The sequence below is a fragment of the Microcaecilia unicolor genome, chromosome 7, assembly GCF_901765095.1.
Source record: "Microcaecilia unicolor chromosome 7, aMicUni1.1, whole genome shotgun sequence".
In the NCBI taxonomy this organism is placed as follows: domain Eukaryota; kingdom Metazoa; phylum Chordata; class Amphibia; order Gymnophiona; family Siphonopidae; genus Microcaecilia; species Microcaecilia unicolor.
In genome coordinates, this window is record NC_044037.1 from 214,820,714 (window position 1) to 214,848,388 (window position 27,675).

At 41.4% G+C, this 27,675-nt stretch overlaps 1 protein-coding gene across 1 annotated transcript in view; it reads left to right on the forward strand.

Annotated features, from left to right (window-relative positions):
- Nucleotides 1-27,675, forward strand: part of CERKL (ceramide kinase like) — a 244,101-nt gene that overhangs the window by 42,513 nt on the left and 173,913 nt on the right. The window contains exon 2 of the mRNA XM_030209794.1: nt 20,024-20,266. Within this exon, the coding sequence (XP_030065654.1) occupies nt 20,024-20,266 (243 nt within the window). The remainder of the gene's footprint in view (nt 1-20,023; nt 20,267-27,675) is intronic.

A 27,675-nucleotide genomic window follows, 5' to 3' on the forward strand; every position in this document is an offset into this window, starting at 1 on the left:
ATACGAAAGTGTGAAACCCCTACGAGAGAAGTTACACTGGCAGCCACTTAAGGAACGCATCACTTTTAAAGTATGCACACTAGTCCACAAAATCATTCACAGTGAAGCCCCAGCCTACATGTCTGACCTAATAGACCTACCACCCAGAAACGCTAAAAGATCATCCTGAAATTTCCTCAACCTCCACTTCCATAATTGCAAAAGCATAAAATACAAAATGCTGCACGCATCAACCTTCTCTTATATGAGCACGCAATTCTGGAACAAACTACCACGAAACCTGAAAACGAACTATGAACTAACCGACTTCCGCAAACTATTAAAGACTCATCTCTTTGAAAAAGTCTATCGAAAAGATCAAAACACATGAAGTCCACACACACTGTTAACAATGCATCAACATTCTCCTCTGTACTATTATCCCCCGTAACTTTAACACATTTAAACCTCAATTTTACAGGTAAAAAATATATTAAGCCAGAACGTTCTACTGCTAATGTTGTGTTGCCCTATCAGTATCAGTTGTTCTTCTATTGTTAGTCGTTCTTCTCCACTGTTTTATTCCCCTTAACGATACCTGGACCTTGTTTTAACTAAACTCCTCACAATGTAACCATAATTGTGTTGTAACAAATTGTACTTCCATCATTACAATGTATTGTAAGCCACACTGAGCCCGCAAATAGGTGGGAAAATGTGGGATACAAATGCAATAAAATAAATAAATAAATAATGGGGATTGAATGTGACACTGATGATGGATGAATGAGGTGCTGAGGCACTTGGTGGGTCAGGTGATTAAATTGAATGGGTTTGTTCTTGAGTTGTTGAATGACTTGTTAAAGAGTAAAAAGCAATGACAGAGGGATATGTAGTAGAGAGAGAATATGTCGGGCTGGTGGCAGGTCAGCAGCACCTGTGAATCGCTGCTGCCACCTGGCAAGTTTTGAAGCAAAGTTAGACTCGGGGGTTGAGGAAAAGAGGAGATGCTGGCCTGCTTGGGGGCAAGGGAGCATGTGAGAGATGTTGGCTCAGGGTACAAGAACGAAGGAAGGGAGGGAGAAATGTCAGACTTGGGGGGAGAGGTGGAAAGGAGAGATCTTGGACTCAAGGAGGGAATGAGAGAGAGGAAAGAGAATGAAAGACTTGAGGATGAGGTAATGGAAGGAAGGAAGGAAGGAAGGGAGAGATGTCAGATTTATTGGATGGAGTGGGATGGGGAGGGCAGAGGGGGTGGAAGAGGGAAAGGGAGGATGGAGGAGCAGGGATAGATGGGGAAAGGAGAAATGGACTTGGTACAGGATGGAAGGGGCAAATGGGGAGAAGGGGAGATGAACTTTGGGGAGGGTGGAGGTGGAAAATGGGGAGAAGGTAGGGTGTGGGGGAGATGGATGGGGAAGGCAGAGGGGAGATGTGTAACATGGTGTCAGAATTATTGAGCAGATTGTGCTGAATCAGATACAAATATATATATATATATATATATATATATATATATATATATATACCAATACAAAAATACAGCTTTAAAAATATATATTTGAAGATGCAACTGGCTTTCATTCCAAAGCCCTCTTTCCCCCTCCCTTTGGGAACATTTAAAAGGTACTGCTGCAAGGACCTCACCTCCCCCTTTTCTCCCTCTTTAACAAAAGACTTCTCAAGTAAGAGACTGCCTCAAGGTTAAATTGACTCTCTTCCTCTGATCAAAAAGCCTGGCTGATCAACACAACAAATATCATAGATAACCAGTAGAGGCAAGGAGACAGGCAGATGGGAAAGGTGTGAAATCCAGCTACTAAAGACAAAGGACACCTGCTGGCCGCCCCAGACAAATCTTATCAGAGTATCTATCACAGAGATTCAAGCAGGAAACCTTGCACTACAATAAACCATTTGTCAGCAAAATCCAGACAGCAAGTCTTGTGATGTCATAAGACATGAGACCAAAATACCACAGTGCTTTGCAACTACTCCGGGTTGTGTGCAAAAACCATGAAGAAAATGCACACAGGACATGCACTCATTCTTCCCTGCAAACTAAGAGTATAAAAGCAAAAGCTGTTTCCCCAAGAAGCAGATTCTCTCTTCAGCTGCAAGTCAGATCCAATCTTTGCAGAAGCCCTGATCCCTGCTCCTGTGACCACTTGGCTCATCACTCTGCTGAACAATAGAACTTTTCCAAAAGACTTTCTCTCTCTCAGCTTCAACAATCCTACAACAAAGACTGTTCTGTAAGTTATAACTTTTGATCTAGATTTGCTACCTTACTTAAGTACAGATTATCGTAAAGATCTCTTAAAAGAACTATCCGTCGTTTGTAACCTTATTTATATGATTGCATTAATCATATTGTAACTTAATAAACCTTTTTGAAGCTAAAAATATAGTCTCTTTGTGTCCTGGGTGCATGACTTTAAATCTGGAAACGCAGGACACTGCATTTCAACAGAGATAATATTTAATTCATTGCAATTGTGATTATTGTTGCTTTAATCAGCAACTGGTGGAGAATATACATATACAGTATATTAAAAATTAGAAACATTAGTGAGTGCTCTAGCTATCCCCAAGTATAAATTAATTCCTTGTAACAGATGGACTTGGGGGGGCAGAATGGGGAGAGAGAGATGTTGGATGGGGTAGAAGGGAGGGAAAGAGAGATGTCATGGGGGTGGAAGGGTTACAAGGGTGGGGTAAGGGATAAGGAGGGGGTGTTAGGAATAGTGGATCCATGGGGGAGAGGCCATGGGAGGGATATCAAGGAGATGAGTGAGAAGAGGATAGTGAGTACAGAGGGTGGAATGTGGTAATGGAGAGCAGATGAAAGATAAAAGGGAATAGGAAAATGGGAAATGTGAGAAAGAAAGTTGGTAAGTAGATGAAATTTAAGAAGGAATAGAGCAAGAGGATGAAATGGACAGAGGAAGAAAAAAAACCCCAGAGGAAAGAACTTAAAGAGAAATATTGATGTGTCAGAGACAGGTGTATTGAGAGAAGGAGGAGAGAGGAGGAAATAACAAATGGACAAATTCCGCTGGAAATATTTAGCAGAAGACAGGAAAGCAGAAAAAGAAACTGGGATCAATGTGATGGGAAAAATAAGACCCTGACACACCACAGGTAGAAAATATATTTTATTTTGAATTTATTGACTGGAATATGTTAGCTTTGGGAAATGTGCTCTCATCTATATTTCTTTGTTTCAATGATGTGGTAAAGTAATTGATTTATTTCTGTTTGTGATTAATCCTGTTGTCTTTTAGTGGAAATTCCTTGTCAATACTATTATGGTTTCTTTTTGAAAATGTATTTGAAAATTGCAGATTAAAAAAAAACAAATTGCAAATTATACTGACTATTTTCTGACTTCTCCACCTTATTTTCTAGCCATTTGACAGCTTGCAAACTGTCAAATGGCTTCCGCAAACTCGCAGTGAGCGATGCACAAAGGGGTATGCATGCATCTCATTTGTAAACGCTTCCCTTTGTGCATGGTTGCTGTTTGCGGCCCGGTAATTTTTCCTGCAACACCCGTATTTATTTATTTATTTATTTATTGCACTTTTATCCCACATTTCCCACCTATTTGCAGGCTCAATGTGGCTTACAAAGACCTGTCATGGCAGCGCCAATCCAGGGTAGCAGATGCAATTGGTGATACAAAAAAAAGATTGTCTGACATAAAGAACTAAGCAGCAGTTATAGAAAAAAGACTTTATGAATAAGGGTGGAGTGTTGGAGTGTTATAATTAAGCTAAGGATTCTTGTGGTAGGCCTTGTTGAAGAGAGAGGTTTTCAGAGATTTACGAAAGTTAGTTATTTCGTTAGTTATTTTCAAGTTAGTTGGTAGTGCGTTCCACAGCTGTGTGCTCAAGTAGGAAAAGCTGGACACATGTGTTAGTTTGTATTTTAATCTTTTACAGCTAGGGAAGTGCAGATTAAGAAATATGCGGGCAGATCTTTTAGCATTTCTGGGAGATAGGTCCACGAGGTCTATCATGTAGGCCGGGGCATCTCCATAAATGATTTTATGCACAATCGTGCAGATCTTGAACGCGATACGTTATTTAAGAGAGAGCCAGTGTAATTTCTCTCTTAGTGGTTTTGCACTTTCATATTTTGTTTTTCCAAATATGAGTCTGGCTGCAGTATTCTGGGCTGTTTGAAGTTTCTTGACAATCTGTTCTTTGCATCCAGCGTATAGTGCATTGCAGTAGTCTAGGTGACTTAGTACCATTGACTGTACCAGGTTGTGAAAAATGGATCTTGGGAAAAATGGATCTTTTGAGTTTCCACATGGAGTAGAACATCTTCTTAGTTATATTCTTCACGTGGTTTTCGAGTGTGAGATTTCAATCAATGGTAACTCCGAGACAGGGAGGGAATAGTTTGGTGTGGTTATAGTGGTGAACTTACTTGTATTATGTTGTGAGGCGAGTATAAAACATTGTGTTTTTTCTGCATTAAGTTTTAGCTGAAATGCATCTGCCCAGGAGTGCATGATTTGGAAGCTTTGGTTGATTTCATTGGTGATTTCCTTTAGGTCATATTTGAACGGGATGTAGATCGTGACATCATCTGCATAAATGTGAGGATTGAGGGTTTGATTGGCTAGCAGCTTGGCTAAGGGTATCATCATTAGGTTGAAGAGTGTTGGTGAGAGGGGGGATCCTTGGGGGACTCCACATTCAGGTGTCCATAGGGCTGATATGTCCGCGTTGGCTGTTACTTGGTATGATCTTGTGGTCAGGAATCCTCTAAACCAGTTAAGAACATTCCCTCCAACTCCAAAGTACTCTAGGATATGTAGTAATATTCCATGGTTGACCATGTCAAAGGCACTGGACATGTCGAATTGTAAGAGAAATATGTTGTAGCCAGTTGCAATTGTTTGTTTAAATTTATTCATTAAAGTCACTAGTACTGTTTCTGTGCTGTGATTCGACCGAAATGCCGATTGAGACTCGTGAAGAATTGAGTGTTTATTTAGGTAGTTAGTGAGCTGTTTCGTCACTAAGACCTCCATGAGTTTGGTTATCAGAGGAATAGATGCTACTGGACGATAGTTGGTTAAGTCATTTGTATTTTTCTTTGCGTCTTTAGGTAAAGGCGTAAGTAGAATGTTTCCTTTATCATCTGGGAAGAGACCATTTTGTAGCATGTAGTTTAAGTGCCTCGTGAGGTCTATTTTGAATTGTTGAGGAGCAGATCTTATAAGGTTAGTAGGGCAGATGTCAAGTTTGCATTGGGACTTGGTGTATCTTCCAAGCGATTGGGAGATGTTATCAATCGAGAGTGTGTCAAAGTTGGTCCATAATCGGTCTGCTGAATGTTCCCCAGGTATTGGATCTAAACACTCAAGGAGGTTTACGTAATCAGTAGCATTGATAGGTATCATGAGTTGTAGCTTTATAATTTTCTCTTTGAAGTAGTTCGCAAGCTTGTGTGCTGATGGGGTGTCTGTGTTGTTAGAGGTGGCCGGTGTGGTATTTAATAGTTTGTTTACGAGTTGGAAGAGTTTATGTGTATCCTTGTAGTCTAGTCCGATTTTAGTTTTATAGTATGATCTTTTAGTTTGGCTGATGGTGTATTTGTATTTTCTTTGTAGTTGTTTCCAGTCATTGAGTGCCGAGTCGTCTTTGATTTTTATTCCATGCTCGTTCTAGTCTTCTGACTTGTGTTTTTAATTCTTTCAGTTCTTCATTAAACCATGGGATTGATTCTTTTCTGTGTGAGGTTCTGGTTTGAAGTGGTGCTGTGTTGTCTAGTATGGTTCTGCATCTGTTGTCCCATTCATGAAGAAATTGGGATGAGTCTGTTGGAGATGTCCATTCATTGTTGTAGAATTGTTGCCAGAATATTAGCGGGTCAATTTTACCTCTTGTGGTATAGGTTAATTGTTCTTGTTTATGTTGTAGGTCTTTTGTTCACCAGCGAAGGGAAAGGTTTGCTTTGTAGTGATCGGACCATGGTATAGCTGTCCATTTTGTATCTGTTAGAGTGAGATTTAATTCCGATGAAAATTTGTATGTACTGATGTCTAGTGTGTGTCCTTTAATATGGGTGGGTTGCATATTTGGCCAGTGAAGCTCCCATAGTTGGAGGAAGTCTTTGCATTCACATATGTTTGTTAGTTTAGTATCCTAAAGGTGAAGATTGATATCTCCTGCTATAAGACGGTTTTGGGTGGAAACACATGTGTTTGATATGAAATCCATAAAATGTGTTTGGCAGTCTTGCCAGTTGCTTGGTGGCCTGTAAAACAGGATAAGGTTTAGGTGGTCATGTAGGATTGGGTGGTTGATTCTGACTGAAGCTATTTCGAGTTGAGGAAGTATGGATTCGGCTATTGTTGTGACAGTCAATTGGGATTTATAGATTATAGCTATGCCTCCTCCTCTTTTTCCATTCCTTGTCCAGTGGGTAATTTTGTACCCTGGAGGGTATAGTTCTAAAATTATAGGATCTTTGAGATCATGGATCCAGGTTTTGTTGATAAGTAGGAAATCAAGATTGTATGTTATGATCCAATCGGTTATTGTCGTAGTTTTGTTAACTACAGATCTGGCATTTATATACCCCATTTGTATTAGTTGGTGGGGTTCAGTTGGGGTTGAAGCTGTGATGATTTTTATTAGTTGTCTGTCCTCTTGGTTTTTGAGTTTGTTGCATCCCTTCTTTCTTTTCTGTTGGTTGTGTCCGTAGGTGGTAGGTTTTCCATTCCATTTTTTAATCTTTTGGGTAGGTGTATTGTATTTGGCTTGTGTGCAAGGTTTATGTGTTGTGGGTAAATTATTGTCTATGACAGGGGTTGTCAGTGCGTGATGGGTTACGGAGAGACAATAGAGGATTAGAAGCAGTTTAATGGGTACGGCTGTGCATCGGCTCCTCAGAGGCTAGACCTTTAAGGTACAGCCTACCTCTAATGTTTAATAAGACTCGGTGATTAGACAGCTCTGTGGTTATAGAATCAGCCGTGAAAAAAAGCATTAAAAATTCAGACATCCTGTGAACTTTAAACAAACCAGTCAATGAGTGGAGGAGTAGCCTAATGGTTAATGCAGCAGGCTTTAATCCTGACAACATGGGTTCGATTCCCACTGCAGCTCCTTGTGACCTTGGGCAAGTCACTTAACCCTGAATTGCACCAGGATCAAAAATTTAGATTGTGATCCCTCTAGGGACAGAGTAATGTGTACAGCGCTGCATACATCTAGTAGCACTATATAAATGATTCGTAGTGGTCAGTATGTTTTTAAATGCTGACCATTGCTGGCTAAGTTAGACCCCGATATTCAATACCGAGCCATGTCCGGGCACTGACATTGAATATCCAAGTCTGACCATACTGCTGGCTGCCCAAACTTATGCAGGTCCCATCCGTTGGTCCCAGCTTAATATTGGCTGCGACCTGCTTAAGTGCCTGTTAAATTTCTCTCCCAATTCTTCCTACCGATACAGTTCTCCCTCCCCCACCCCACCCCCACTGGACCATCAGGGATATATTCTGAGTAGGAGCAATCACCTCTCGCTTCTGACTCTGTAGGCTGCCTGAATTAAAATGGTTGCCACTAGCTCTAGCAGTAGTCTCGCAGTACTACAGCTAGAGGTTAGCCTTCCATATAAGGCCAGTAGTCTGTGGAAGGGTGAAACAGCGTCCAAGTCTTCATTAGATTGTTGGATCAGAGATGCAATCAATTTGGCCTATCTTTTGCACCATTAGCAGGTTGCTTTCCTGTTTTTGGTATGTTCATAATGGGAGTAGTTTTACCATCAATTTTTAACTAAGTATACTGGCAAGTTCTAGGACTGTATCAAGCCTGACATACCTGAAAGCTTCTGCCTCCATTTGCTCGTTGGGGAGCACACCCCACTTTCCTGGACTGGTCTAGCAGGTCTCAAGGAAATGAAATTGGCTGGTTAAAACAAATTTCACCATTTATTTAAGGAATATGTTTGGCAGACATGATTATACTATATAAAGCAAAAGTCAGAATGTTCTATTTCCTTTCCTCTTTCACAAACTGCATTTTTAAACAACTAGTCAGGGGTGAAGTCTTTGGTAGATGGGGAAACCACCATGAATTATTTGTAGTTAAACAGTCATTTCGTGAATAAAACAGTGTACAGTGATGACCTTTTATTGCATTTGCAAGAGTATAGAGTTCTAAATTAATGTGTATACATCCTGATGTGTATAGCTTATCTGACCTGTTTGTAGATGCTCCAGGGGGAGGTTTGCACAGAGTTATGACACATGGTTTATAAATATGTGTTTATGTAAAATGGGGAAATTTGTGCATGTCAAAGAGCAGGTTACATGTTTGTGTACTTTCCACAGGTTAATTTTTAAAGGGAAAATACGCACAGACTTAAATAACTGGTGTCGCTTATGTGTACTCCTGCTACATAAGTTAGGTGACTTGTTATAAAATTACCAGCCAAACAAAATAAAATGCTGACTCTGAAATGAAAATCCATTGCTATAAGACATGGTTTGTTTTTGTTTTGCTTTGGGTTTTGTTTTTGTGTGTGTGTGTGTGGGGGGGGGGGGGGGTGTTGAGTCTGGGTGGTTTATTTTACTTTGGGACTCATTTTCAGAAGAAAAAAATGTTCAAAAAGTGTCATCAACCACTATTTGGATGGATTGCTTCTCAAAACGTCCAGATCGGTATTTTCGAAACCTGTTTTGCAGACATCTATGCATTTCATTTGCAGTGCATCCAAATCACAAGGGAGTGTGTTGGGGGTGTTTCAAAGGCGGGATTAAGGTGTACCTAGCACTTGGATGTTTTACAGACATAATGGAAGAAAACAAAAATGTCTAGGGCAAAAACTTCAACGTTTTGGTCTAGGCCTGGTTTTTAAACAATTAAAGCACAAAAAGGTGCCCTAAATAACCAAATGACTATGGGAGGGATTCAGGGATGACACTCCCATTACTCCCCCCATGGTCACTGACTCCCCTTCCACCCCCCCAAAAAATGTGAATAAAATAGTACTCGCCAGCCTCTGTGATAGCCTAAGATATTATAAGTAGATCCATTAGAGCATCATGCAGGTCCCTGGAGTAGTGTAGTTGTGGGTGCAGTGCACTGTAGACAGGTATACCCAGGCCCATACCTCTCCCTACCTGTTACAATTGTGGTGGAAACTGTGAGCGTTCCAAAACTTGCTAAAAACCCACTGTACCCACATATAGGTGCCCCCCTTCACTCATAAGGGCTATTGTAGTGGTGTATAGTTGGGGGTAGTGGGTTTTGGAGGGCACAGCAGACAGGATAAGGGAGCATTGGTGAGATACTTTCCTGGGAGCATTTGTATGAAGTCCACAGCAGTGCCCCATTGCTCTCCTGAGATATCTTGGGGACCAGTCTGATAAAAATGCTGGCCCCTCCTACATCCCAAAGACTTGATTTTGTGCATTTTAACTTTTTTGTTTTTTTTTCAAAAATTGCCTAAAAAGATAAACGCACAAAGCACAAAACCTTGTTCAAAATGGTATTTTGGAAAAAAATACCCAATTTTCTTTTTTCAAAAATGGGTGTATTTCTTATTTAGATTTGGTACATTTAGCGCAAAACGTCCAAAGTCAGATGTTTTTCTCTTAATATATCACTGTTATTTAAGCAACAATATTTTCCCTTCCATATCTGAAAAATGTCCTGTCTTAACATTACAATACAGTTTCATTTTTGTAAGCACCCTCATTGTTAGTAACATTAGTAGAAGTTATTTAAATAATCATGGCCTTTTTGAAATTTTTTCAAAAAATTTCAGTTATTGATTAAAGCTCCCTTTTTCCTGGTGGGTTTATAACCACTTGGCTCCAGATTTGCTTTAAACCTGGTAACTTTCTTACTACCAATTAAATAGTGAACTTTTGTATAGAATTAAAGTATATTCAAATTTATTGCTGCCTGTGCCCTACTGGTTTTGCACAGTGTGAGATGTATTCAAACAGAATTTCATATTCTTAATTAGGAGATTAGGTAAGTAATTTTAAATGACAGAAAATTGCAGGATACCCCCATTGCTTCTAAACCTAGTGTAGCATAAATGTGTGCATAAAATACGTTGTTAGAGATTTAACAGGCAAGCTTATTTTTCATGCAGTATATTTTTTAAAAGTGGACATGTGCAGAAACTGTGAGCACAATTAGTGTCAAGCAGATAAATCCAGCTCTAATCCTATTTATGGTTCACATCAGACAGATGTGCCAAGATTGATTCAGACAAACCTTCAGTTTACAATGATAAATATACATATGTGTGTGTGTCTATATGTATCTGTATCCATACCTCTATATATAAGCTACATAGACATGCTTATGTATGTTGTTTATGTCATTCTTTTTAAGCATTTTATAAAAATGTTGAGTGTGGCTGGTTTTGCATCCCTTTTAACTACATCACTAATTTAGTTTATATATTTCCCTGGTCAGCTATCATGGTGATAGGACAACCCAGCAGAAAAGATTATCTTTATTCCTTGTAATTAAATTGACTCTCCCCTGTCAGAAGATACAACAATAGGAAGTAAGTGCTGAATTAAATAAATAGCATGATATCCAATAGATGTGTGTCTAAATCCTTGGTAGAACAGATGGCACCCAGTATCCTTGTAAGTAATGTGAGAGGACAGTTAATGTTCTGAAACCACCAGCTATAACCAATATGACACTAATGAACCAATAGTTGTTAAATGAGAAAATGTGTTGAGACAAATATTGTGTAACTATTTAAAAAGCAGTTTCTGCAGCTGCAGTTTTAAGATTTATATATATATATATATATATATAGCTTTTATAAACAAAGATCTAAATCAGTGAGTACATATTTAAAATGTTATTCTGTTCCTTTATCTATTGAAATATTGTTATAATGTTATTTTTCTTGTACTGTTTCTGTATTAATATGTTCAGAGGATAATTTTATAACTACCTGCGGTAATGAAAAGTATGCGCTTACTTTTTAGTGCTGTGCAGCTGAAAAAAGTTTGTTTAATTTCCTGTGTCGTTTATGGGAATTTCTGTTTTGTTTGGGTTTTAATCTTTTTGTGTTTTGTTTCTAGAGCAGTATCATTAATAGTGTGCATTCTTCCAAAAGAGTGTACACTATTGGTATTGTTGGATTATTTGTAGTAAATAATTAGCAGATTTTAGTACACACAGCTTCAGCTTTAGAAATGTTAATTTCTTTCTTCATCTCTCTCTCATTCACCCCTGAATAATTCACTGCTGAGTCACTTTAAAGTTGAAGTAACAAAACATCTGTTTACTCACAGTTTGTAGTTAGATTATAATCAGACAGGCTTATATTTACATATTACTATACATTTGTCTTATCAGCTCCTTCCATGTGCTTAGATGGTAATGGATGCTCACACCACCATAGATCCTCTCAGGTTAGGAGAGATCATGAGCTCCATGTGCTCCATGTGCTGCATCTGCAGTGTCTAACCCCCACAGGAAGTTGCATAGCTATGTGACCTCTCTAAGTAATTCACATCAGAGGTCACAGAGTAATCACAGAGAAATAATAGGTGACAGGCAATGCATGTAAAATACAATTACATTCCAACAAACCCCTTCTCATGCATAACTGTCATGCAATTATTTATTCATACAAAGTCCAAGCTTTATACGCAGATTCACAAAATGTTCTCTGGGTAACGGTTTGGTCATGATGTCAGCTGTCATCTCACTGGTGTGACAATAGTGTAGACTGATGACCCCTTCTTTCACCAACTCTCGCACGTTGTGGTATTTCGTTGCGATGTGCTTGGTGCGTGACTGAACCTTGTCATTCTGTGACAGTCGGATGCAGCTCTGATTATCTTCCATTATCTGGATTGGTCTCTGTTCATCTATTCCGAAATCCAGCAAAAGTTTTTCAATCCACATCAGTTCTCTGCACGCTTCCGATACGGCCACATATTCAGCTTCTGTAGAAGACAAACTCACAATACTTTGTTTATGACTGGCCCATGAAATTTGTACATTTCCATACATAAACACATATCCACTTGTGGATTTATAATCAGAATGATCCCCTGCCCAATCTGAATCACAGTAACATATTAGTTTTGGATTACTATTGGCTGAAATCTTTAATTTACAATCAATGGTACCCTTTAAATACCTTACCATCCTTTTTACTGCAGTCCAATCTGATTTGGTAGGTGAGCTGACCCTTCTGCTCAAAATTCCTACTGCATTTGCTATATCAGCCCTGTATGTGGTAGCTAGATATAAAAGCTTACCTATGGCTGATCTATATTGGATGTTATCTGGTAAAGGTTCTCTTACTGTTTCATCCTTCAGAAAATCAGTGATCATGGGAGTGCTTACAACTTGGGCATCTTGCATACCTAAACTTTCAATAAGCTCATTTATTTTCTGCTTCTGGCTTAGAAGATAAGAACCATCATTTTGTTTCTCAATTTCTATACCAAGATAGTATGACACATTACCAAGTTCTTTTATCTCAACATTGTGGTTTAAACACTTTACAATGTCCTTGTACTCTTGCTCACTTTTGCTTGCAATGAGCAGATCATCAACAAAAGCTAAAATGTATGCATATTGTCCATTTGTGCACCTAGTGTACAAGCATTTATCTGCTTCACCTTGCTTAAATCCTAAATTTGTCAATATTTCATGCAATTTTTCATTCCAACATTTTGCACTTTGCTTTAATCCATAAAGACCTTTGTTTAATTTACACACTAGCTGTCTTTGTTTTGTATTTATGAAACCTGTTGGTTGTTCCATGTACAAGTCTTCAGTTATATCTCCGTGAAGAAATGCTGTTTTCACATCAATGTGTTTGACTTGCATGCCTTTTGAGACTGCAATGCTCAGAAGTGTTCTTATTGTCGTGTGTTTCACTACAGGTGCAAACACTTCATCAAAATCTTCTCCATATTTTTGAAGATATCCCTTTGCCACTAATCTGGCTTTATACCTTTCCACTTTTCCTTGTGCATTCCTTTTTAACTTGAATACCCATTTGCATCCTATAGCTTTCTTGCCAGGAGGTAATTTTGTAAGAATCCAAGTATTATTTTTATCCAATGCATCAATTTCTTCTTGTGCAGCTTTATGCCATTCAGCAGCTTCTTCTGCTGGCATTTTCTCAATCTCATCCCATGTTAAGGGCTCTTGAGCTTCTGCTGACTTTGTTAGGTAAGACAGTCTTGGGGGTGGAACACCTTTGTTTTCCCTGGATGAGCGTCTGACTACAGGTTGGTCTGACCTTTCCGCATCCTCTAAATCTGAGAGTTCTTCTCCAATTGATTCCCCTTCTCCAACTGTACTGTCTTCTTCAATGATCCTTTCTGTGTCTGCTTCCTCTGCCTGTTCCTCGTTAGATACAGGTGAGTTGCTTTCAGACATCTGCCTTGGTATGGCATTTATATACACTGGCATGTCTATTATGGTTCTAGTTTCATATTCTGGATGATAAGGCTCATCTGGGATAATCCAGCCTTTATCAACCCTTTTGTTTTCATCAAAATATGTAACATGTCTTATGCCAACAATGCCAGTTTTCAGATTCAAAATTCTATATCCTTTGTGTCCTGGAGCATAGCCAACTAAAATGCCCCTTTCTGTTGTGGAATCCAGCTTATGCCTTCTTTGCTTTGGTACATGAGCATATGCTGTACTTCCAAATGTTCTTATGTGTGACAGGTTTGGCTTCCTACCATGCCATGTCTCATGTGGTGTGCGCTCAGCGCCTTTAGTTGGCATTCTGTTTTGTAGGTACACTGCTGTGAGAATGGCTTCCCCCCATAGTCTTTTAGGGAGATTGCTATCTGACAGCATACATCTGGTCATTTCCACAATTGACCTAAATTTTCTCTCTGCAACAGAATTTTGCTCTGGTGTATAAGCTACTGTTGTGATATGCTGAATGCCTTCTTGTTCTAGAAATGTGCGCATGCTTTGTGAAGTGAACTCACCACCATTGTCGGTCTGAAGAACCTTTGGTTTTCTTTCAAATTTATTGCTCACCATGGCTACGTATTTCTTCAGCATGTCTGTGACTTGACTTTTTTCTTTCAGCAAATAGGCCACACAATATCTAGAGAAATCATCCAAGAATATTAGCACAAATCTGTTATTTCCCAATGATGGGATATTAAACGGTCCACATAAGTCACTGTGTATTAAGTCCAGCACTTTATTACTCCTATTTCCTGTGTATGCAGGAAATGAGGGTCTCACACCTTTTTGAGTAACACAGTCTATGCATTTCTCCATTTTACCAGCATCTGCACTTATCTGAATGCCGGTGGCCAGTTGCTTACTGTAAAGATCCTGGATCACCTTAGAATCACGATGTCCCAGGCGGCGGTGCCAGATTTCCAGACTACATTTACCATCATTCTTCCTTACTTGCGCCATATGTGAGGCTTCACCTGAAATGTTCAGCTTATAAACATCATTATGCATAAAAGCTTCAGCATACACTTCATCATTTTTAGAGATTGTGCACTTACTGTTTTCAAAATGAATCACAAATCCCTTCTTATCTAATGTAGATACACTAAGCATATTGCAAACTGCTTGGGGAATATACAAGACATCACTTACAGGAATTTCTTTAACTTCATTAGACACTTTGCATTTTAAGAATCCAATACCTTTTGCTTGGATCTTAGCAGTCCCTGCGTTTGCAGTTTTAAGAATACCTTCCTCTGGACACATTTCCTGAAAGAAATCTTTACAATTGGTTAAATGGCATGTGCTCCCCGAATCCAAAATCCAAGTACTTTCATTTGAATTATTATTTACCATAGTCAAAGATTTTTCTGCCATTAGAAAGCCCTTGTGTTTATCTTTGTCCTTCATACATTTCCTGGTTTGAAAATTCTTTAGTTCCATTGGCTTAGGTGAGCTAGAGGGAGTGTTTTGTGTTTCCTTACACCATTTAGATACATGTCCCTCCTTTCCACATGAGTAGCAAATCAGCTTGCCCTTGGGTGGAGTTTTCCCATAGCTCCGCCTTCCTCTGTTCTTTGCCAAGAAATTTGTTTCATTTCTCTCTGACTTGCTTTGAGAACACATCTCCTCAGAATCATTTATTATGCATTCCTGCCTTAGTTTTGATGTTGCCTGTTCAAAAGATTGCCCTTCAATGGCCTCATTTACAGACCTAAAAACATCAAACTTCTTTGATAGTGAGGTAAAAGAAATGCTCTTTTCAATGCATCACACATGGGAATTCCAGAAAGTTCTAACTTTTGAAATGAAGACATAAGATGCATAATGTGATCATTACATTTACTTTTATCCCTTAATTTGGTTTCATTCAACTCTGCCAACCAAATTGGTTGCTGCTTTGCATATGTAGTTGCATACATAGTTCTCAGTTTATATAAAATGTCCTTTGGTGTATCTTTTCCCTCCACTAATATGGCTTGTTTCTCTGAGAGAGCTTCCAAAAGCATGCACTTCACATAATAGTTTGCATTGTCCCATTCAGCCATATTTTCAGCTGTTCTGTCTTGGTCTAAGCATATATCTAATCTTTTTGCTCGAAGGAGACATATGAATCTTAGTTCCCACTGCTGATAATTAAACTCAGTTAATCTAGGCACCTTGAGAGAGTAGAACAATGGTGAATTTCTTCCCTCAGCCATTTTCTTAGCCTTCTGTCTGCTGTGTGGGGGGAGAGAGAGACAGACTGAATCTTTCCTTTAAAACTTAAGAGAAAAATGTGGCCTTTTTTTCTGCCTGGTAATATTTCTCTTCTTTTTCAATTCCTGGACCCTGGGCCCATAACCCTTTTGTTGGATTATTTGTAGTAAATAATTAGCAGATTTTAGTACACACAGCTTCAGCTTTAGAAATGTTAATTTCTTTCTTCATCTCTCTCTCATTCACCCCTGAATAATTCACTGCTGAGTCACTTTAAAGTTGAAGTAACAAAACATCTGTTTACTCACAGTTTGTAGTTAGATTATAATCAGACAGGCTTATATTTACATATTACTATACATTTGTCTTATCAGCTCCTTCCATGTGCTTAGATGGTAATGGATGCTCACACCACCATAGATCCTCTCAGGTTAGGAGAGATCATGAGCTCCATGTGCTCCATGTGCTGCATCTGCAGTGTCTAACCCCCACAGGAAGTTGCATAGCTATGTGACCTCTCTAAGTAATTCACATCAGAGGTCACAGAGTAATCACAGAGAAATAATAGGTGACAGGCAATGCATGTAAAATACAATTACATTCCAACAGGTATATAGTGTTCATTAGGGACTAGATTCTATATATAGTGCCAAAAAATCGGGGGGAAAAAAGCACTTAGCATTATTCTATAACCCACACCTAATGTTAGGCACAGTTGATAAAATACGCATAACGCCAGGACCCGTGACTAAATTTAGATACGACTATTTACGCCAACTAAAACCTGATATAAATGCTGGCACCTAGCTTAGGTGCGGATCTGGCATACTCTATAACAGCATGCATAATTTCTAGGAACAGCCACGACCCAGCCATGCCCCTCCCTCCCATGGCCATGCCCCCTTTTGAGAGCCACGCATTAGAATTTACACACGCCACTTTACCGCTTTCTTTTTCATTCTAAATGTGAATGTGTTAGCTTTCCTATCAGTTTTAATGGCGTTCCTTTCTAATGATTTTATATGAATTTTATAAATGTAAACCGCTTTGACCAAATTCTGATAAGGCGGTATATCAAATTTATAAGCAAACACAAGTAAACATAAACATATGGCTTTAAATTGCTTCCCTAGAGATGCAGCACAGTTCAGCTTCTCTCTAAATTCAAAACCATTATCAGACAAGAAAATAAAGGTCCACAGTTACTAGGCTTCTTTAAGATGCTTGTAGAAAGCTCTATAAACCATGCATTGGGTTCTGTCACCTTTCTAAGGTCAATTTGTTCTTATGTGGAATGTTGACTCCCTAGCAGGAGTACCGTGAGACTAATGCTAGAAGTTTTAACCACCGTTTTGCACTTGGAGCCAGCATGGGCAGAAATGATTGGGGTTTGCTCCTGCCTAGCCAACCCCCCCTAGACCACCAGGGTCGCTAGGGCCCGAGGGGGAGGGGGCTGCAGGGGTGGGAGGTGGGTAGAATCTCATCAGGGCATGCTCATGGGGTAGGGATCCTGGAGGGGGGGCTACTCTTGGAGAGGTTTGTGGAGGGCACAATACTCTCGGGAAGTAGGGGGTTCAGGAGAAGCATTCCTGAAAAACAGAAACCTGATTGTTAGCCCAACCCCTGATTAGCTAACTGGGTAGCAGACGGAATATTGCATTCCAGGTGTGCTCAGGGCCCGGCCAGAGTCTGGCAATTCAGTGTTGACACTTAATATCAGGACCTAATTCAGCCCATAGTTGTCAGCATTTTTTTTTAAATGCTGATTGCTGCTGACTGAATATTGACCAGATTCTCTTTGTTTCATCCTGGGGACTGCCATGGCATGCTGATATTTATCTACTCCTCTTAAAGTGAAACCTATTTTTAAGTGTTTTCCAAAATTGTTTTTATAAAAGCAAATTGAACACAATTTACCTCATAAACAGCTTTCAAATCCAGGGGTTACTTAGGAAGAATATTCTGCTTCTTGAATAGCAGTCAAAACTGATTCATAATCTTTGAGGTCCACACTCTGCACTTACCACCTGATACAAGAATGTATAATTTGAGGGAAAAAAATGAAAATATAAAATGACTTTGACCCTTCATACAGACTTTTTATGTAACACAAAAAAGCCTGGGTACTCAAGAGTAATTTTAACTAATCTTTAGTATTAGAACATCAGTTATCTAGAACCTATTTCTTCTTGTGGTTTTTGTGTGACATTAACAGGTCTTTCTTTGGATGGATTTATTTGGTTAAAAATCATTTACTCAAATTTTGTCATTTGTTTGAAAATTGCCTACCCTCAGTGTTGTAAAAAGTATGTGCATTATTCTGAAACATGTACTTTGAGCTACATTAAGAGGAAGCATTCTCAGGGTGTATTTAGGTCAGGGAGAAAACTTTACAAGCAATAGTCTATCCTCACAAACAGAAGGAGGAACGTGATCACACATTGTACCCATAGCAGTTTTCAAAATGGTTGCAAAGTCCATGTGTTAAAAGTACTCTTCCATAGCATCCCACAGATCAATCCAGAGACTTGTGGTTTGTGTCCCTCTACCAGTAGGTGGAGATAGAGAGAACTTCAGAGGTTTACTATATGTGGTCATGTGCAGTCACCTTGACTTCAAGTTCTCTCTATCTAGCAGGTGGATGGTCATATCTGTGCAGCTCTGGATTGATTGGCTGCTGGCCTGGTCTCCTGGGTCTAGTCGAGCTTCTGGGGTCTGAGGTGTCCTGGACTTGGGTGCACACCTGGTGGTGCCAGGTCCCTCCCTTCCTCCCTCATCAACCTCTCCTCTCTGCCTGACTGGGGTTTGTGGTTCTCACTCTCCTGATTTTAAAAGGAGTCTGAGGTTTCTTTTGCTCCGGCGTCCTCTCCTGCCTTTAAAAAAAAAAAATGCCGTTTGAGCACTGTTTAAAAAAAAAAAAATCTCCTCAGTCTGATTTGTCCAGCACGGCAAGCTCATGCCAGTTTGCAGTACCGACTGAATGGTGTGAGGATCGACTTGGCATGCGACAGCGATTCCCGAGGGAGTGAGTAGTCATTATCCTATCTGCGCTGGTGGGGCAGAGCAAAAGTGGCTCCCAGTGTGGGAGCCACTGGGCTGCTGCAGTTTCCCGTGCTGGAGATCCACTTTACAGCCCAACTCAGTGGAGCGGTGTGCTCCTTCCCTCCCAGCTCATTTTGGTGGACGCAGGTTAGTTGTATTCTTGGGTGTGCGTATGCTGAAGCCCCAGCGCTCCCCTGGGGCCTGATTTTCTTGTGATTCAGGTAATTTTATATGTAGGCTTTTCAGAAATGTGACTGGGGAACTGGGATGGATCACTCCCAGTTTCTTCATATTTGGTATTTAAGGGCTTCTGAGGAAGGAGGCCTGGGGTGGTTTGCAGACTCCTGTGGGAGTCCTCAGGTCTTCCACAGCTTTGAGTCTCCCGCAACTTTTCAGGGGCGAGGTCCCTGCAGCTGTTCTGTGGCAGCGAGAGCCTTAAGCTGCAGCTTGGAAAGTACTGACTGTCTGAAAGTCTTCTGGTAGAGATGCCTGTGCTTCACTAGGTGATATACACTAAGAATATTTCTCGGTCACAGCCTGTCATTTGATGTGGTTGCGCTACTGGGTGGTGAATGCTGCTTCTAACGATGGCTGGTTCAGCACACTTTTCAGGGCAACTATTGTTTGAGGACTCCATGAAGTTGGTGGCAGACCTGGGTGACTTACAGACTCAGGGTAAATGCTGATTTTCAGCTGTTAACCGGATAAGCTAAATCAGACAAGATAGGACTGCCATTTATGTAGTCTTATTTTCCCAGTTAACTTATCCGGTTAAGAGCTGAACATTGGCACTTATCTGGTTAGGTACTGATTCTACCTCAACTGCACCCAGGGCTGCTCACACAATAGCCAGTTTCAGCTTTAACAGTTAGAGGGAATATTTAGTGGCACTATCCATGGAAGTGCTGCTGTTTCCTCAGGACCTGGTCAGCATGAGTTAACTGGCTAAGAGCCACTCTTAACTGGTTAATTTGTTTTGAATAAAGCAACTAATTTTGATCAATTTGTCATAATTTAATATCAAATTATGGTAAATCTAAAATGTCAACAGAATGTACAAGGCATCATCTGAGCATCCCATTTGAATGATGACAGTCTTGGTACTATAATAACTTCCGTGGCCTTGTTGGAACAGGGGTTTAGCCAAGGCATCCTAACAACTAATGGCAACCATCTGATATGGCCCTTGCATTGTCCTCTTGACTGTTAAGTTCTCATAAGACTAATTTTAGGGTAGTATGACTACAAAACAAAATAAGCAGTAAAAACATTCTTTGTGAGTGTCTTATTTTTTTACAGCATATTTTTTTTCTTTTTTCTTTTAACAGATGCTTTGAGGGCAGAGTTTCAGCATAAGGAAGAATTTGTTGAACTGAAAGATGTGTTTTCTGTAAAACTAAAGCGTCGTCGCTCCGTTGGTCAGCAAAATGAGGGCACTTTGTTAGGTATCACAATTTTCATATGCCTAAGGAAAGGACAAAATAAACTTAAGGACAGCACCATCAACCTTAACAATTTAAGTGAAGATCACTGTAATACATGGTTCAAACAGATAAAGGAAATTTTAAATGGTAAGTAATCTCCTATCTTGATGTCACCCCAGACACTAGGTACCCTCAGTAGCCCCATAATAGTGGCAGTTATTTTCCATCTCTTCAGGATGAGTGTATCAGCTGCCCTTCCTTTCTAGCTGACTGCAGTGGGCTGAAGACTTGAACCCAAGTCTCCAGAGCTGCAGCATGTAATACTATACTGCCTCAACCACAGGACCCACACTTAAATTATTCCTCCTTCATCAACTGAAATATTTTCTATGATAGTGGTTATAGCAATTTTAATAACTAAATGATGTATTCAATAAAACTGTCTTGGAAATAATAAAACAATATTATTGGTGCTTCACATAGGGACTCTTTCACTAAGCTGTGTTAAGGGCTAATGCGTGCTTAATGCAGGAAACATGGCCTAAAGCATTCTGAGTTAGTTTTGCTATTTGTACACACTAAGGGGCCCTTTCACAAAGTGGCGGTAAGCCCAACATGGGCTTACTTAACGCCAATTTGGAGCTACCGCCGGCCCAACACAGGTTCACGGGTGCCTGCAGTAGTTCCAGCCCCAGCACGTGTCATTTCCAGTGTTGGGGAAAATAGGGCTCGATTTTTTTTTTGTGTGTGTGCAGCAGTTACCCAGTGATAATTGGGCAGTGCCATGAGCTACCCAGTTACCGCTGGGTTAGCACGGGAGCCCTTACCACCTCAATGGGTGGTGGTAAGAGTTCTCTCCCCCCCCCCCCCCCCCCCGCATGGCCATGTATTTTTGCAGCCTTTTTACCTGCTGAGGGGCAAAGGGCCTCAGCATGTGGCAAAAACAGCTTCTGCCACTACCACAGGGCCCTTTTTACCATAGCATGGTAAAAGAGCTCCTAAGCATGTGGTATTTAAAAAAAGATTTGGGAGGAGGTGTGTCGGACTGAGAATAAATGTGGAAGCACTGTTTAGCTAGCAAACTTACATTACCGGCACACTAACTGGTTAGCACATCTGTAAAGAAGGAGCCCTTAGCACCTCCTAAATAGGAGGTGGTAAGTGCTTCCACATTAATTTTTTTAAATGGCCATGCATTAATGCTAATATTAACACATGGCCAGAAATTCAACAAATCAAAAAATGCCTATTTCATTGCTGCGCTAGAAATGGGCTTAGTGCATGGGAAAGTCTTGCCTTAGAGTGCACTAAGCCCATTTACTAGCAGAGCTTAATAAGAGAGTCCCATAAAAACTTAGATGTCAGCAGAAAAGGTCCATTTTTATCAGTCTATTCTGCTTCTTTGTTCCTGCCTGCTGTGGTGTTACAAATGTTTTTTGATCTATAGTCTTCTTTCCTCTTCTCTGCCTCTAAAGTCCTTTATGTATGAGATTCATGCTGTGTGTGACTGTGATGGGGTTTATGTGCTGTCACTGGGAATTAGGGCCCCTAGTCCAAAGGAGTTATCTCCAAGTCCCTATAAGAAGACAACTTGGAGATAACTCCTTTGGACTAGGGGGCCTAATTCCCAGTGACAGGACATATACCCCATCACAATCACACATAGCATGAATCTCATACATAAAGGACTTTAGAGGCAGAGAAGAAGAAAGAAGACTATAGATCAAAAAACATTTGTTTAGTCTTCACTATTTCACTTAGGGTGAATCCCAGAGCCTTGCAGAGGTGGTAGTAGTCAGGTAGAGGAGACTATGCGGCAGGTGGCAAGGGGGGACTAACCCTCTGGAGGTTAGTGGAACTACTTTTGAGAGGAGAGAGAGGATGAAAAGCTGTACAGCTGAGAGTTTGAACAGTCCTAGTTCATTTGCATTGAATTTGCATGGATGAACAATATCAAAAGCTCTGAGGACTAAAACAAAAGACTGAGAGCTTCAGAGGAAAAAGGCCGGGAGCAGAGGAGGACTGTTAGGACCCGCTGGGCCTTGCCCTGACCTGGGAACACAGGAGACTTCTGAGGAGAAACTCACCCTGAGAGGAAAGGGGGGGGGGGGGGTCCCTTAGACAAAGACTCTCTTTAACAGAAGAAAATAGGAAGGAGACATTGATCTTTCTTTCCTTGAGAGTGGAAAGGTTTCTGCTTGGATACTTGGCTTGCGTTTTTGGCAAGCGGTGTTTTGGATACTGGATACGTGGCCTGCATTTTCTGCAAGTGGTGCTTTGGATAGTGGATACCTGGCTTGCACCTTTGGCAAGTGGTGTCTTTTTGTAGTGGGGCACTCGGCCTACATGCTCAAGTACTCACTGCATCGTTCAGTGACCTACAGAAGTCTCTTGTGACTTCCATGCCTGTCACCAGTAACATGTGATATTCATGAAACAGCAATATGAAATTTTCTTTTTTTTTTTTATTTTGAAGGGGGGAGAGGTTGACGTTTCCTCTGGGCTTCAACTCAGATGGAAATGGTGTCTTAGACCTAGCATCATTAACTGTCAATTGTTGCTATGAGAGAATTCCTCTTCTCCCTCACAATTTTATATTCCTTTTCAGCTCTCCTATTCCAGTCATTACAACATCAGACATTCACCCTGTAATCATGGATTAAAATCTAGCCACTTAGAGGATGATTCTGTAAGCATGTGCATGCAGTTGCATACCAATTATGTCCATGTCTTAGCTGCCAAAATAGCTTCCGCGAACTCTAGCAGCAGTCTCATGACAGCCATTTTGAGATTGGAGGCAGCGTAGGCAGGAGTGACTGGGGATTGCTTCTGTCCTAGCGCCATTCTCAAATTGGCTGCTGTAATTTTCAGCTGCCGTCTCACGAGACTGCCACTAGAGATTGCAGCAACCGTTTTGTCAGTGGAGAAGACATGAGCAGGAGTGACTGGGAATGGTTCCTGCTTCAACCACCCAATAGACACCAGGGAATAGGTGGATGGTAGGCCTGGGAGGGAGAACTATTCTGTGTGTGGACAAACAAGGGAAGGAGGTCTCATTCTGTGCAGTGTGTGCACTTTGAAGTTGATCACTGTTGGAGCAGCATTTAAAATTACCAGTAACATCATTTTGCAAATAAGTTTCTTCAATCCAGAAGTGACTATTGTTTTTCAGAAAACATTTTTAAAAACGTTTTCGCTCTATAACATTTCATTTGTCTCAAAAATTGGACTGTGTGCTTATCTTAAGTAAGAAACCCCCCCATATTTATGCCATGATTTGCATAGAAATATTTGTCACGCAACATATTTGTTGTGTGATCATTTTATAATACTATCATAGGCTTATTTGTGGATCCATTTATTTGTCATTGAGAAAAATACAAGGGGTCCCGTTTTTTTTCAAAACATAGTGGGCCACGTTTACTAAGTGGCGGTTTAAGTGCACTATTGTTTTTAGCGCATGTTAATGCGAGAGATACCCATAGGAATATATGGGTGTCTCTAGCATTAGCGCACGCTAAAAATGATAGTGTGCCTTAATAAACAGGGCCCTGTATTTCTCTCTCTGTCTCTCAAGATGGCTCATAGAATTAAAATTCAGATATAATTCTGTGCCCCAGAAATGCTCATTTCTTCATACTCAAATGGGCAAAACTAGGAACCATATGTGATATCACTTTACCCATAGTGATATCACATATCCTCATCATAAACGTAATAATAGTACCAAAAGAATTAAATGGATTCTGTTGGTATAGTTGGGCGACTAAAGTCATCAGGGAGCTGCTGTTTTCTTGTAACTGTTACATCTTTCACTTGCCTATTAAAAATGAGAAAAAGTAGCACTGGTTTCTTTTTGCAAGAGTTCATGTGTTTCTCACAGTATAAGAGAAGAAGTGAGAAACAAAATAGCAACACTTTAAAAAGTGGCAAATCCTTATTAGTCCCTTTGGTATTTATTAGACTATTAGCAATGAAGATGAACTGCCATAAGAATTCCATTGTAATGTGCCATTAACATACTGCAGGTGTTGAAGGCAGGTAATTGGGATTTAAAATAGCTGCATTCCCAAACTACATTTGGAAATAAGTACAAATACATCCTGTTCTTCATTTAACTGTTTAAATGCAATCATAATATGTAATTTCTATTTTCAACTTTCAATCATTTGCACCACTGTTACAGAACTTTTTAAAAACTTTTAATACATTAATATTCATTTTTATGCCATTCTTACTCTGTATTGCCAAAAACCTCTGTTTTAATTTCATTGTTCTAAATTACAAAGTCAGTTGGAAAGCTGAATACTCCTTATAATAAGAGCGTAAGCATTATGGAATACTTAATAATAGGCTTTTTATTTAGAAGCTAAAAAGACACCAAGTAGCTTGTACTCAGTAGGAAGTTTTACACAGAAAATGGAGAGAGTAGTTGTAGAGATAGTCTGGGAGAGTGTTACATTAGTTTAAATGGCTAGACATATAGGGTTGGATTCAGTAAATGGTGTTCAGAATTTGGCATTGAAAAAAAAATTGTTGCTGAATGGCATTCTATAATGGGTGACACCCTTGATAGAATAGGTTATAGCACTGAGATCCACGCTCAGTTTTGAGGGTGAGGAATTACTCCACCTGAAACCAGGTATAAATCCCAGTTTGCAAGTTAGGTATGGATCCACACTATTATATAACACTACTCGCATTTTAAGGGAACACCCCTTGACCCATTCATGCCTCTCCCATAGATCCACACGGAAACACTTAGGTGCTATTCTGTAATTCCTTGTCATCAAGCAGATGCAGCCATTACAGATGGGCTGTGTCCATCAACCAGCAGAGGGAGATAGAGAGCACACTTTTTTCAATGCCTCATACCAGCTTGCTCCACTGCCTCTCCTTCAGTAATCTCTATCTCCCCTAGCAGAGTGGTTGTAGCATCTTCGAGCTCCATCAGAAATCTGCCTGGAGGTGGCTCCTGGCTTGCCAGTTGTTAGCCGGGGTGTTGGAGGCTATAGCAGCTTCACTTTAAAGGCACATAGGTTCGCCCTTTCCCTGCCTTACCCATACCTCCGTGGATGTGGACACATTGCTTAGCTTTCCCTGTCCTTCCCCACCAACAGTGGATGCAGGCACATAGGTTCGCCCTTTCCCAGCCTTTCCCACTCACCTGAGCCTCCGGAGTTCTATTTAGCTCTGCTTTCCTCACAGCGTTAAAAAAAAAAAAAAAAAAGGAACAGAGGTTTTTCCTTGCCTTTTTCTGTGGGACCGGAAGCTGTGATACTCGGTCCAGTGAGGTAAGAGTGTTTTCTGACTCCTCCGGGGTGGGCCCGCGATCGGGGCGATTTGGCACGAACTGCCATTTTGAATTTTACCGCTGTTTTCGGCGATGGCTGCAGAGAATGTAAAGTGCTGTTCCAAGTGTGGCAAGTGCAAATCAGCAGCGGGCCTCTGTAAATCGTGCTGTACAGACGTTAGAGCCAGCCCGAGCATGGCGAGCGACGATTCTTCGCACTCTGAGCTGGCAGCCGACGCCATTTTGAATTTACCACATGGCGCGACCTCCGCTGAGACGGAGAGTCCTGAGCCTGGGGGAGGCCTCGGAGTGAGGCTGATATGAGAGCTACTAACCTCGGCAGAGATCCGGGTGCCCAGGGTGAGTTTTTCTCCCCTGATTTTGTCTTATTAATGCATAAAGCATACATGCTTAAAAGAGCTCTCCCACAAAGCCCTGCAGGGGCCTCTTCTAATGCCCCCCCTGGTGGATTCTAGCCTGGGTATGCCCTCTGAGGCGTTATTCCCTGATAATTGGCAGAATATGAAGCGCAGAAGGGCTCATTCCCCTTCAGAGAGTGCTGCACCTCCATTCCCCCCCCCCCCCCCCCCCCCCCCCGTGGTCGGGCTGTGAGGATTCGGAGGACTCTGGCAGGCCTTCATGGTCTGAGGAGCCAGAGTCTGGTGCAGAAGTGACTCAGAATCTAGACGATCCCTCCGCGGTGAGGATTTTCCACCGTACTGAGCTGCCAGTGCTTATTTCTGATACCCTGCAGGCTCTCTCTATTGAGGACCCTGACAGTGGCTCAGCCTCCTCTGTGAATCCAAGGATGGCTAGTACCAAAATGTCTGCTAGAGCCTTTCCTTTGCATGACTCCATCCAAGAGCTTATTTTGGCTCAATAGGTTGACCCCGAGGGACCGTTGAAAGTTTCCAGGGCTATGGGGCAATTATACCCTCTGAGTGAGGAGCAAATGGCTCGCTTTGCTATGCCTAAAGTGGATGCCCTAGTCACAGCTATGATAAAGAGAACTACCCTCCCTGTTGAAGGAGGTGTTGCCCTGAAGGATATTCAAGACCGTAGACTGGAATCGGCACTTAAACGGTCATTTGAACTTGCAGGTCTCACTATTTGGGTGTCTGCATGCAGTTGTTATGTTGCTAGAGCCTGCCTGGCTTGGTTGCAACAGGCAGTGGAACAGCCCGGTGATGGAGCGGAGCCCTTTTCAGATGTGGCTCTGCGGATGGAGTCGGCCTTGTCCTTTCTTGATGACGCCCTTTATGATATTGTCAGAGCTTCGACTAAACACATGGCAGTAGCAGTGGCGGCTCGCCGTCTTCTTTCGCTACGGCATTGGGCGGCGGACATGGCCTCTAAGCAAAGGTTGGTGAAGTTGCCCTTTCAAGGCCTTCTCCTGTTTGGTGAGGAGTTGGAGAAAATTGTGAAGGGCCTGGTTGAGGCTAAACCCCAGCGCTTGCCTGAAGATAGGCCTCAGCCGTCCTCTAAGGGTGCGGTGGTCCACTCCTCTTACAGACCTCGCTTCCGTGAAGCTCGAAGGTACCGCCCGGGGCGTTCTGCTGGGTTCACTTCTCGTGCCCGTTTTCAGCAGAGGAACTCTTTTCGCTCGGACAAATGTTCCGCAGCCGCTGGCTCAAGGCCTGGAGTTCAGGGGCGACCCTCTCAATGATGGTGTGCCGGCCCTCTCCTCGAGTCCTGTCATCAGAGGACGTCTTTCCCTCTTTGCCGAGGAGTGGGCCAACATTTCCTCAGATCAGTGGGTCTTGGACCTGATCAGAGACGGTTACAGAATAGAATTCCACACCCCTGTAAGAGACGTGTTTGTGGAGTCCCGATGCGGTTCTGCCGCCAAACGGGCGGCGGTAGAGGAGACTTTACAAGGTCTGATTCAGATAGGGGCCATGTCCCCGGTACCATCCCGCCGAACACGGCTGTGGCCGCTACTCCATCTACTTCGTGGTGCTGCGAAAAGGAGGGTCTTTTCGCCCTATTCTGGACTTAAAAGAATTAAACAAGTCCCTGAGAGTGCGGCATTTTCACATGGAAACCCTGCGCTCCGTCATTGCGGCGGAACAGCCAGGAGAGTTTCTTACGTCTCTGGACCTGAAAGAAGCTTACTTGCACATTCCAATTTGGCCCCCACACCAGAAGTTCTGAGGTTTGCGGTGATGGGAAAGCATTTCCAGTACCGGGCCTTGCCTTTTGGCCTCGCCACAGCTCCCCGCACCTTTTCGAAGGTTATGGTGGTAGTAGCTGCCTTTCTAAG